Source organism: Perognathus longimembris, chromosome 20 (genome assembly GCF_023159225.1).
Source record: "Perognathus longimembris pacificus isolate PPM17 chromosome 20, ASM2315922v1, whole genome shotgun sequence".
Classification (NCBI taxonomy): Eukaryota; Metazoa; Chordata; class Mammalia; order Rodentia; family Heteromyidae; genus Perognathus; species Perognathus longimembris.
Genome location: NC_063180.1, coordinates 43,544,825 through 43,557,483, shown reverse-complemented (window position 1 = coordinate 43,557,483; position 12,659 = coordinate 43,544,825). Strand labels below are relative to the sequence as shown.

The 12,659-nt window shown below is 47.3% G+C and overlaps 1 protein-coding gene across 6 annotated transcripts in view; it reads left to right on the top strand.

Moving 5' to 3' along the window:
* Parp6 (poly(ADP-ribose) polymerase family member 6) overlaps window positions 1–12,659 on the top strand; it is a 30,578-nt gene that overhangs the window by 3,578 nt on the left and 14,341 nt on the right. For 4 of the 6 annotated variants that reach the window (XR_007214194.1, XM_048368606.1, XM_048368607.1 and 1 more), the window contains 11 exons: window positions 1,465–1,654; window positions 2,560–2,637; window positions 3,362–3,456; window positions 3,874–3,934; window positions 4,175–4,265; window positions 5,096–5,162; window positions 7,833–7,982; window positions 9,301–9,511; window positions 10,263–10,316; window positions 11,334–11,429; window positions 11,964–12,056. Coding sequence is in view for 5 of the 6 variants with exons in the window: in XM_048368606.1 (XP_048224563.1) it covers window positions 1,652–1,654; window positions 2,560–2,637; window positions 3,362–3,456; window positions 3,874–3,934; window positions 4,175–4,265; window positions 5,096–5,162; window positions 7,833–7,982; window positions 9,301–9,511; window positions 10,263–10,316; window positions 11,334–11,429; window positions 11,964–12,056 (999 nt within the window). In the remaining variant the exon portion in view is untranslated. The remainder of the gene's footprint in view (window positions 1–1,464; window positions 1,655–2,559; window positions 2,638–3,361; window positions 3,457–3,873; window positions 3,935–4,174; window positions 4,266–5,095; window positions 5,163–7,832; window positions 7,983–9,300; window positions 9,512–10,262; window positions 10,317–11,333; window positions 11,430–11,963; window positions 12,057–12,659) is intronic. The other 2 variants (XM_048368609.1, XM_048368608.1) reach the window with 1 other exon arrangement.

Below are 12,659 nucleotides of genomic sequence, written 5' to 3'. Positions count from 1 at the left end.
CTTGATTCACAGCTCCATGAGATAAGAGTCTCACAGATGTCTTGCCTGGGCTGGCTTTGAATTGTGATCCTCAAATCACAGCCTCCTATGTAGCTAGTATTACAGGTGAGAGCCACTGGCACCCAGCTAGAAAGTTTTTTAAATTTGGCTATTACCCTTTCCCCCCTCTTGCATGTGGAGGCTCTACTTGGGATAAAACTGACTGGTATAGGGTGGGGCAAAGGTTAGGGATTAGTGTTTTTCTGAGCAATTGCTGGGAATTGTTATATATTTTTATTTGGATAGTTAATCTTACATATTACCTGCATAATTATCTTGTTTCCAAGATGATTCCAGAGCGTTATTTGGGCGACAACAGCTCAAACCATGTTTACTGGCACATATTCAGTGTTTGTGAGGGCTTCATAGCTAGATATAATTGTCATAGAATAACTTATAGTATGTATGTGTGAATGTGAAGAAAAGGAAGGACACCAAATACAGCAAGCACCTTCCTATCACAAAGGTTTTGTCTCTGCTGTTTCTCCTTCTTAGGGTGTTTCTTCACACACACACACACACACAAACACACTTGCGTGCACATATGTATATGCATATATGTATATATGTGTGTAAACATATATATACATTTGTATACATATGTAGAGATGAAGTCTTGATAATGTAGCCTAGACTGACCTGGAACTGCAGATCTTCTTGTCTTGGCCTCTCAAGTGCTGTGATTAGAGGTGTATACCACCACACCCAGCTAATATTGGTGTTTAAAAGAAATAATGTCCAAAAAGAAATACATTCTTGGGTGGAATGTGGCCTAGTGGTAGAGTGCTTGCCTCGCATACATGAAGCCCTGGGTTCGATTCCTCAGCACCACATAGACAGAAAAAGCTGGAAGTGGTGTTGTGGCTCAAGTGGTAGAGTGCTAGCCTTGAGCAAAAAGAAGCCAGGGACAGTGCTCGGGCCCTGAGTTCAAACCCCAGGACTGGCAAAAAACAGAACAAGCAAAAAAAAAAAAGAAATACATTCTTTACTGGACTTATGTAACTATAACCCCTCTGTACATCATCTTTATAATAACAATTTTAATTTTGTTTTTAAAAATAGAGATAACAGATCAATATAGAGTAGAATCTGCTCTGGTTCTTATCTCTAATGAGGGATGCTACTGTGAAGAATGATGAAGCAGAGAGAGTTGAAGCAGGTGGTCCTGCCATTCTTTCTTTCGACTCACGATGTTGTAGCATAATGAACTAGAGCAGGAATTGGCTCCAGTCCCAGGTCTCCAGTTTGAACAGATTGACAGTATCTTATGTTTGTTTAGTGCTTTCATGGCCACACATAGAAGAAGTGTTCATGAATGCACATGAGCATGTCTGCATGTGAGTGTCCATTGATGTGGATAGTGAAAGTGTGTGCAGCAGCCGGCCGTGAGGCAGTGATGAAACCCAGTGTTACCGTTTTCCACAGGACGGCGACCTGCTATACCACAGCAGAGCCTGCATCCCCAGCAGATCTCCAGTCGCCTCTGACATCGCCCTCCTGCGCCTCCCCGTGTGGCCTCCTAAATGACGGTCTCGTTGGCGTGGGTCCAGCTGGTGGCATGGAGGGGTGCTGCCTAGCACTGACCCAGGAGTGTGTGTGACCCGCTGACCCAATGGTGAGAACAGACTGCCCTCCCCTCCCAGCGTGTCAGGGAGGGGTGAGAGAGTACAGACTCATCTTTTCCTGGTATCTGTCCTCGTGTGTGTGTGTGTGTGTGTGCGTGCGTGTGTGTGTGCGTGCGTGTGTGTGTGCGTGCGTGTGTGTGTGCGTGCGTGTGTGTGTGTGTGTGTTCATCATGCGAGTTCTGAGACTTGAATTCAGGGCCTTTCAGTCTGCTCAGCTTTTTCCTCTCATGGCTGGCACTCTACCAGTTGAGCCATACCTCAGCTTCTAGCTTTTTGCTGGTTAATTGGAAGTAGGAGTCTCAGATTTGTCTGCCCAGCCTGGCTTTGATCCTCGCTCCTTAGATCTCAGCCTGTGGAGAACTTAGGATTACAGGTGTGTACCATTGTCATCTCTTCTGAAAGATAGAGTGGCTGTTTAAAATGAAAGGAGGTAGGACCATGGAAATAGTATAACATGGTTGCTAGGATCTATAGCTAGGTTTTCCCCAGAGGAAAATACCTTAGGAAAGAGAAAGGGATGGTGGGATGAGAGTACTCAGGTGCGCTTGAGAGCTGCCTTGGGCAATGATTGCAGCAGAGGCCAGGGCTTAGAAATAAACCTTGAGATTGAAGTCTTTTGTGTCCCTCCACGGCTGACACCCAAGCCTTAATCATTACGCTGGATCTTAGGAAGGCCAGAATTCTGTGGATTTCTTCTGTCCCACCACGTGAGAGCTTGGTCATGGATATGATCGGATTCGGGAAGAGACAGGCTGCCATAGAATAAAGTGAGGTGTGAAGAGATTGAGGCCTCCGTCTTTCTGCTCAGACAAATGTTCTCCATTCCTTGTGGGCATCGTGTCCATCCTGTCACCTCACCTGATCCATGGACTAACAGAACCCTTCTCATCTCTAGGACATCAAAGGCCAGTTCTGGAATGATGACGACTCAGAAGGTGACAATGAATCTGAGGAATTTCTCTATGGAGTTCAGGTGAGGTTGCACCCCGCAAAGCGGCCGAGGTTTCATGAGTGAAAGAAGTTGTCCTGGAGCAGAGTTGAGCTGAGGGATTGTATTGTTGTGGACCAGTTATGATCTCGTCACAGCCCTGTGCCCATGTCCCTGCCTAGGACTACTCCTCTCCCTGAGTCCACAGTGTTCCCCACCTGTTACCTCCTGACTTCCTCACCAGTCAGTGCCGACTATTTCAGATCTGTAAAAGTGTTCTCTGGGACATGGCTCACTCACCTTGCTCTCTAGAGCACAAACCTGAGCTTGAGCTTGGCCTTCTGCTGTCATGTGACATTTTTGCTCACAGCTGGCACTCTGCCACTTGAACCACAACTCTACTTTCAGCTTTTTGCTGATTATTCAGAGATAGGAGTCTTGCTGATTTATCTTTTCAGGCTGGTTCTGAACTTTGACCCTCAGATCTCAACCTCCTGAGTAGCTAGGATTATAGGCATGAGACACTGGTGGCTGGCAAAAATGCTGTTTACATAGAATCTTTCTGAGGTTTCATAGAAGGTTGTAGTCTGAGAAAAGGGGCCACCACTAGGTAGAAGGGGAAGTGGCTTTCATGTCCCCATGTTGCTGCTGTTTTGTTTCCCCTGCTCCTGGTGCCTTCTCCTGTTCTTTTTATTCTCATCTTTCCATCTCTCCCATTGCTCGTTTCTTTCCGCCCCTCTTGCTCTCACCCTCTTCTCTGCTCTTGCAGGGCAGCTGTGCAGCTGACCTGTACCGACACCCACAGCTTGATGCAGACATTGAAGCCGTGAAGGAGATCTACAGTGAGAACGCCGTGTCCATCAGGTGGGACTCCAGGGAGAACAGGGAGCAGGGCACTTCTTTCTGACTTGTTGCAGGCTAGAGGTTTCCTTTTGATCGTGTGTTGGGGAGTAACTCTGAGTTCAATGATGGAAGTTCCTCTGACTATTTAAGCTGGGCTGACCTAAGTGTGGGGGGAGAGTAAAGCTACTTTTCTTCAAGTGCCCTCTTGTCCTAAACCCCTGTAGGCCAATAATTTCACATTTGAGGTAAGAAGGGCCTCTCCCCTGGAGAGGGGCCTGGTCATGTAAGTGGCTTAAGGCTGTATAGATAAGACTGTACATGTAGAACAGCCTTCCATCCTTCCCTCTCCCCTGTCTAGGCTCAGCTCTCCCACCATCCCAGTCTCTGTTCCCTCCTTTCTCCCTCCTTTCTCACACGTACTTGCCTATGTTTCTGTAGAGAGTATGGAACTATCGACGACGTGGACATCGACCTCCACATCAACGTCAGCTTCCTCGATGTAAGTGGTGCTAGCACGTGCCAGCTTCATGTCTAGCTGGACTTGTGGATTTTGTCATGTAGTTCAGGAGTCTTGTTCCTGAGTGCTGTATTTGGAGCACATATTCTTCATCTCTCTCTTTCCTAGACCATCAACAGACAGTGGTGTGTACTGTCATGTGCATGTCTGTGTCATACGTGGGATACTTGCCGTCCATTCCTCTGTGTGGAAAACTGCAAGCTGTTTCCCTGTTTCTCGTAGGAGGAGGTGTCTACAGCCTGGAAGGTCCTCCGGACAGAACCCATTGTGTTACGACTGCGGTTTTCTCTCTCGCAGTATCTTGATGGGCCAGGTAAAGGTGGGGATGAACTTGGGCAGACGGGTGCTGTACGTCCTATACTAGTTGATGTAGAGAAAACCTGGAAAGGTGGCCATTGGAGTGGCTCTTCAGTGTCTTGTCATTGGTGACTTCATCTCCAATCCCTGTTAGGCCATTCCCTAAAGGCCTTCATGGTTAAGGAAATTCTCTCTAGTTCCAAGATAGCATTTCTTCCTCCTTCTGTCAACTTTGTAATGAAAATAAATGAAATTTATGAGATCACCTTTTTTTTTTGCCAGTCTGGGCCTTGAACTCAGGGCCTGAGCACTGTCCCTGGCTTCCTTTTGCTCAAGGCTAGCACTCTACCACTTGAGCCACAGCACACTACTTCCAGCTTTTTCTGTTTATATGGTGCTGAGGAATGGTGCTGAGGAATCGAACCCACGGCTTCATGTATGCGAGGCAAGCACTCTACCACTAGGCCATATTCCCAGCCCCTGAGATCACTTCTAACATCTACCTTCTGCCTTCGCAGTTTCCTCCTCCACAGTGTTTAGAGTATCTGTAGTAGTGTGGAGCATCTGTAGTATCTAGAGCAGTCTGAAACATCTGGAGTATCCAGTCCAGAGTGTCTAGTCTGGAGTATCTAGAGGAATCCAGAGCATCTGTAGTATTTAGGGTAGACTGGAGTATCTAGGGTGGTCTGGAGTATCTAGATTATCTAGAATAATCTGGAGCATCTCTGATATCTGGGGTAGTCTGGAGCATCTGATTTTTTAGACTCTAAGGAGGCTGTCCCATTGAACTGTGGCTTTAGACTCAGGAGATAGGTACTTACTAGGAATTTTCTTTTCTCTTTGCAGAACCGTCAATTGAGGTTTTCCAGCCGTCGAATAAGGAAGGATTTGGGCTGGGTCTTCAGTTGAAAAAGTAAGACCTTTGAACTTTTCTGGTCATGAACCAATGAGGGATAGAATAATAGTTACCTGTGTTAGTTGGCTTTTCCTTTCTGTGAAAAATACCTGAGTTACTGGGAAGGAGGAAAGGTTTACCTTGGCTCGCAGTTTGGTGGCCTGAGTCCATGTGGCTTTGGGCCTTTGGCAGCACGTATGCCATGGTGGGAACCTGTTGTGGATGTTGCCTTTTGACCTTGAGGTGGCAGGTGAACAAAAGCAAAGAAGAGGAGAGACTAGAGTGACAGCATCCCTCGAGGGGCACGTGCGCAATGACCCAACTTCCTCCTGCTGAGCCTGCCTTGGAAAGGTGCTGCCCCAGGCTGGGGACGAGGCCAGGCCTGCACACAGACGGGCCTTTGGGAGCACACTGAAGATTCCAGTACAGCACCACATTGAATGGACAGACAGGCTCTGGATGGAATATTTTCTCCCCAAACTGCCTTTTTGATAATATGCCCAGGAAAAGTTAAATTTGAGGAAACAAATTTATGGTTGTAGAGGGGGAGCCTACAGTGTTAAACCAGAAGTTTAGGGAGGGTCTCATTACTGTTCAACACATGAACAGTGAAGGACAGTACCGCCTTGCAATCTGTTTGTTTTTATTCTTTTGATTTCCTCAAGGGGCTCTAGGAACTCAGACCACTTTAGTTTATTGAATGTGCTGAGGATTTTCTGCTAAATATTTGTATTTAAAGAAAAATGCAGGGGATATGGCCTAGTGGCAAGAGTGCTTGCCTCCCATACATGAAGCCCTAGGTTCGATTCCCCAGCACCACGTATACAGAAAATGGCAAGAAGTGGCGCTGTGGCTCAAGTGGCAGAGTGCTAGCCTTGAGCAAAAAGAAGCCAGGGACAGTGCTCAGGCCCTGAGTCCAAGGCCCAGGACCGGCCAAAAAAAAAAAAAACAGCTGGGGCTGGGGATATGGCCTAGTGGCAAGAGCGCTTGCCTCGTATACATGAGGCCCTGGGTTCAATTCCCCAGCACCACATATACAGAAAATGGCCAGAAGTGGCACTGTGGCTCAAGTGGCAGAGTGCTAGCCTTGAGCAAAAATAAGGCAGGGACAGTGCTCAGGCCCTGAGTCCAAGCCCCAGGACCGGCCAAAAAAAAAAGAAAAATGCAGCATATTTTCTACCTTAGTCATGTTCCCAATAGTGTCCAGTACAAGTACAGCTGTGAACACGGAGGGTGTGGAAAGGACAGTGAGGGAGGAGTGAATGACTCATGCTGCTGGTTGGGGAGGACTATGGGCGAGGGAATGAAAGGGAGATGATTCATGGTCTTCCAGCATGGATGAAAGTTATCCATGTAGCTGGACATTGATGGCTCATGCCTGTAATTCTAGGTACTCATGAGGCTGAGTTCAAAGCCAGCCCAGGCAGGAAAGGCCCTGAGACTCTTACCTCCGATGAACCACCAGAAAACCGAAAGTGGCATTGTGGCTCAAAGTGGTAGAGTGTTAGCCTTGAGGGAAAAAGATTAGGGACGGGCTGGGATGTAGCTCAGTGGCAAAGCGCAATGTCCTAGGTTCGATCCCCAGTACCAAAAAAAGAAAAGACAAAAAAAAAAAAAAGCTTAGGGACAGTGCCCAGGGCCTGAGTTCAAGCCCCATAACTCTTCCCCCTCCCCCCCCAAAAAAAGAGAGATTATTTTGGGATATGCAAGTGGAGATAATTGTATGTCAGGTTGTCTACTTACAGGTAAGAGTGGAAAGTAAGCCACCAGTATGTGGGAAGAAATTACAATCATTGAACACAAGGTTGCTGGAGCAGGGGCTGGAAATGTGGCCTAGTGCTAGAGTGCTTGCCTAGTATGCATGAAGCCCTGGGTTCAATTCCTCAGCACCACATAAACAGAAAAGCCGGGAGTGGCGCTGTGGCTCAAGTGGTAGAGTGCTAGCCTTGAGCAAAAGGAAGCCAAGGACAGTGCTCAGGCCCTGAGTTCAAGCCCCAAGACTAGCAAAAAATAAAAAAGCTGTAATTTGTAGTCTTTGGGCTAGACTGAGTGGAGCGGAGGCTAATGGATCAGGGTCCTCAGCGAGCCTGGAAGGGACCGAGAGCTCAAGTAGAGCAGTCAGTCTGGAGCAGGAGGCTCACCTCATCTCCACAGAGCGCGGGCACCAAGGTCAGGGTGCACACCGAAGTGGATTTGGTCATAGGGTTGGCTCCACAATTGAAAGTCATTGCTGTAGGAGTTTGAAGAAGCTGATGGGAATTTTGTCTGGTAGAGTCATAATGCTAGACAGAACCAATGAAGGATGAGTGAAAAGGCAGGAAAGTCTGATTGGGAGCTGGAAACCATGAATTGGGGGTTCTAATCTTTCACTCTTCAATTATGAGACAGGGTGGTACTGACCTCTGTCCCGCTACCTTTGTTTCCCTCTTCCTGTGGTCATCCTTGGCTGTAAGTCTTGAGGTCCACAGCTTTTGAAGGCTCACCTTGGACTTCTCTGGACTTTCTCCTATTCCATTAGGCTAGGCACTGGGAGAGGGTTTTTATCCTCAAGAGTGCAGAAGAAGCTTAAGGTGTGCTGGGGTCCTGCTGAAGAGTCTTTAAACACATTCCTTTAATACATACTTCTTTGCTGTCCTGGGTCTGAGTGCTCTGTCTTGCCTCAGCCTGCTCTGCTCTTTGATCCCTCAGAATCCTGGGTCTGTTCACATCCCAACAATGGAAACATCTAAGCAACGATTTCTTAAAGACCCAGCAGGAGAAGAGACATAGTTGGTTCAAGGCAAGTGGTACCATCAAGAAGTTCCGAGCTGGCCTCAGCATCTTCTCACCCATCCCCAAGTGAGTATGCCTCTCATCACCTAAGTCTTAGCCCTGTGCCCACCTTCTTGAATACCTAAGTTAACCTTTCCCACCCTGTCCTGAGTCTTCTACATTCTGTACCTTTAAGTACTAACACCACTTTCATGGTCCTATCACCTTTGTTTCCTTACCCATCTGCTCCTACCTGACATACTCATATCTGTGCCTCATCCTTCATGTTAAGCACAGTTGTACATATTCGGAAACATATTTGTGGATATTCCCACCTTATTTTTCTTTGGCTCTCATCCATATTGCCTCTCTTAAAGAGGCAGAATTTGTGAACAGCATCAATTCCTTTTTTGTTCTTATGCATTTCATTTTACTATCTAGGTTCTGGAAATAAGTATGACTGTTGGCTGGGAGTGGGACGTAAGTAGATCACTCACCTAGCAAATCAGAGGCCCTTAGTTCAAACCTCAGTGTCAAAAATATATTTTGGGGGCTGGGAATATGGCCTAGGGGCAAGAGTGCTTGCCTCGTATATATGAAGCCCTAGGTTCAATTCCTCAGCACCACGTATATAGAAAACAGCCAGAAGTGGCACTGTGGCTCAAGTGGCAGAGTGCTAGCCTTGAGCAAAAAAAGAAAAAGAAGCCAGGGACAGTGCTCAGGCCCTGAGTCCAAGGCCCAGGACTTCCCCCACCCCCCAAAAAAAATATATATATATATACTTCGTTTTCCTGCTGGTCCTGGGGCTTAAACTCAGGGCCTGGGCAATGTCCCCGTGCCTCTTTGTGCTCAAGGCTAGCACTCTACCACTTGAGCCACAGTGCCACTTCGAGCTTTTTCTGAGTAGTTGATTAGAGATAAAATTCTCACTGACTTTCCTGCCTGGGCTGGCTTCAAACTGGAACCATGATTTTCCATTTTCCTCTTCTTCAGTAGCTAGGATTGTAGGCATGAACCACCCTGTCTGGCTCCAGGTTGATATTTTTAGTCTCTGGCACCTTCTGATCTCCCCAAAGGAATGCTGACGGATATTGGACATTGGGCTCTTTAGCAATCAAGCACTTAATCCTTCTCTCACTCAAAATGGGTGAAGACAGGTATCCCCCCAAGGTTGTCCTGTGCCTGGCCTGAGTGCTACAGAGGCCTGAGCCAGGGCCCCCATCCGAGGAACAGAGGGGGACGTTCAGTTGTGTAAACCTACCTCATCTTGACGTTTAGGATCCATAGAACATTCCTGAGATGTTATTCTTTGGCTTCAGCTCTTCGGCTTTCTTGACTCTAGTCACCTTTTAAAAAGCACACCAAATCCTCAGCTTTCTCAGTTCCTTTTGCCCTGTCTTCCCAGGTCGCCCAGTTTCCCTATCATACAGGACTCCATGCTAAAAGGCAAACTGGGTGTACCAGAGCTTCGAGTGGGGCGCCTCATGAACCGTTCCATCTCCTGCACCATGAAGAACCCCAAAGTAGAGGTGTTTGGCTACCCTCCCAGCCCCCAGGCAGGTCTCCTGTGCCCCCAGCACGTGGGCCTCCCTCCCCCAGCACGGACCTCTCCTTTGGTACATGGGCTACGGAGGGCTTGATGGGTATCTGGAGGGTGGCGTGGAGGTGTGGGAGATTGCCAGGGTGGTTGTCCAGGCAACTGAGGTCAAACCTGGGCCTATACCATGCCTGGGTGGAATGGAACACATTTTTAAAATAGTTGGAACTTTTATCCACAGTGTGTGATGGGTTTGTGTGTACCATAAAGTAGAGTCTGGAGATGGGTGTCTCAAGGAGTCATGCATGGATGGTTTTATTTGGTGTGGTTAGTACTTGGTTGTCAACTGCTATTCTAACTTACTCCATCTACTGTGTGTGTGTGTGTGTGTGTGCATGTGTGTGCGTGTGTGCGCACGCACATGTCAGTATAACTGAACTCCAGACCTACCACTTGAACTATGCTTTTAAAACTCTGGCTTTTTATTCATTCATTGGAGATCAGAATCTCTTGTATTTGTCTGCCTGGCCTGTTTTGAACCTCAATTCTCAGATCTCGCTCTCCTGAGTAGCTAGCTAGCATTATAGGTGTGAGCCACCAGTGCCTGGTATATTCCATCTATTTTGAAGAGGGTTAACAAGAAACAAACACGTTTTCAGAGCCTCTGGCAAAAATGTCTAAAGATGATGTGTCTGGCTTTGAGATTTCCTAGGCTGGTCTTAAGCGATGGCTTAGCTGCTTGAGGAGAATACTGGGTGAGGGGCGTGGCTGAGGTGAGTAGAGGTCCGCTTCCTAGAATCTCATGGAGTCTGTCTTTGTACTCTCTTCAGGTCAGTGGTCACTGCAAGAACATCCCCACTCTGGAGTTTGGGTTCCTGGTTCAGGTAATCAAGCCCAGCTCCCTGCTTCCTGACCATGTGGTCTGAGGGTTCTTGGCTCCTCACTCAGTTCAGTATTTCCTGAGTTGCCTAGTCAGCTGGTTTATTATTCAATGTAGTTGAAACTGCTTCTCAGGTCCTCTGCCATCTGATCTGGACAGTCTGTAATTACCACCATTGTGGTCAAGAGTTTGATTAGCATCTGTTGTTATAGACCACCGTGTTCAGGGTTGTTGTTGTGAGGCTTGAACTGAAGGTCTGGGCACTGTCCCTGACCTCTTTTGCTCAAGGCCTAGTGCTCTACCACTTTGAACCATCGCTCCACTTCCACTTTTTGAGTGGTAAATTGGAGGTAAGAGTCTCACAGGGTTTTCTGCCCAGACTTTGAAATGAGATTCTCAGATCTCAGCCTTGTGAGTACCTAGGATTGCATATATGAGTCACAGGTGCCCCGCTAGGGACATAATCTTATTTCTTGCAAAAAGTCTATGAAGTGAATAATGTCCTACATTGTAAATGAGGAGACCCTGGCTTAGGCTGATTTGACTTAACTATTATAATCACTACTAAGTTGTATTTAGAAGAGATAAAGTGGTTGGCCCAGGATTAGTAAATCAAAAGCTACATTTTTACAATATTTTTACAATAAAAATTGTAAAATATTTTTGCAATAATATACGGACTTGAGTCAGGCCATAAGTTGAAATACAGATCCTGCTGGAAAAGACGCTTACATTATTTTCTGCATTTCAACAATAAGAAAAGCTCGGGGCTGGGGATATGGCCTAGTGGCAAGAGTGCTTGCTTTGTATACATGAGGCCCTGGGTTCAATTCACCAGTACCACATAAACAGAAAATGGCCAGAAGTGGCAGAGTGCTAGCCTTGAGCAAAAAGAAGCCAGGGACAGTGCTCAGGCCCTGAGTCCAAGCCCCAGGACTGGCCAAAAACAAAAACAAAAACAAAAAAACCCCTCCTCTGTCTGTGCCTTACTCCCAAAAGACACAGTCTGTTCTCGCCCCAGATCATGAAGTACGCGGAGCAGAGGATCCCTACACTGAACGAGTACTGCGTGGTGTGTGACGAGCAGCATGTCTTTCAGAACGGGTCCATGCTCAAGGTAAGAGATGCACTTACCATGTGCTTGCCCCAGGCCTTCTACCTCAGCTCCTTCCTTGCTGGTCCCACGGTAAAGGGTGACTTCTGTCCATGTTCCCCAAGACTGCAGAAATCATTGTTTTCCTTAGAAAAGAATCCTCAGTCATCCTGGTTGGATCACGGTGGACATGAGGATGTGGTCCTCACTCAGCATTTAAAGCAGACCAGGCACTGCCCCAGATGACTGATGATATGCTCTCCCTAAGGTACTCCCAAGTTGAAGTGGGTGGACAGAGCTTTGCTATAGTGCCATGTATAGTTAGTGTATAGAAGAGGTAGGAGCATTGCTTCAGAATGTCACAAGACTGCCTAAAAGGTCGTTGAAGTCAGAAAAGTTAGTATAACTTGAGCTTACTAGTAAGACATTCTAATTAAAGCTTTGCCTACTTAGTTGTTTTTTTCTTCCTGATGCAGAGGGCTCCAAATTCCTACTGTAGCCTAGAGTTGTCTATGTCACAGCCCATACCCCAGGCAACTGTTTAATATGTCATTGCAGCCAGCTGTCTGTACTCGCGAGCTGTGTGTGTTTTCCTTCTACACGCTGGGTGTCATGTCTGGAGCTGCAGAGGAGGTGGCAACTGGGGCTGAGGTAAGGGACAGGGATGAGCAGCCGGGGAGCCGGGACTCAGCCCTTTCACTCCCTGGAATTCAGCCTCCAGAATGCTTTCATGTGTAAAGACGTTCACTAAAGTGTCTTTCATAAGATAAAAACCAGTCAAATCCCGGGGCAGGGAAGTATGCTTAAAGAACTTACAATGTGTCCTTCCAGGGAAGATACAGTGATTATTTATGGATATAAACATTGAAAAGTGGGCTGGGAATGTGGCTTAGCGGTATAGTGCTTGCCCTGCACGCATGAAGCTCTGAGTTCAATTCCTCAGCACCACATAAATAGAAAAGGCGAGAAGTGGCGCTGTGGCTCAAGTGGTAGAGTGCTAGCTTTGAGCAAAAGACCCAGGAACAGTGCTCAGGCCCTGAGTCCAAGCCCCAGGACTGGCAAAACCTTGAAAAGCAAGTGCATGGGGGCTGGGAATATGGCCTAGTGGCAAGAGTGCTGGCCTCCTACACATGAAGCTCTCGGTTCAATTCCCCAGCACCACATATATGGAAAACGGCCAGAAGGGGCGCTGTGGCTCAGGTGGCAGAGTGCTAGCTTTGAGCAAAAGGAAGCCAGGGACAATGCTCAGGCCCT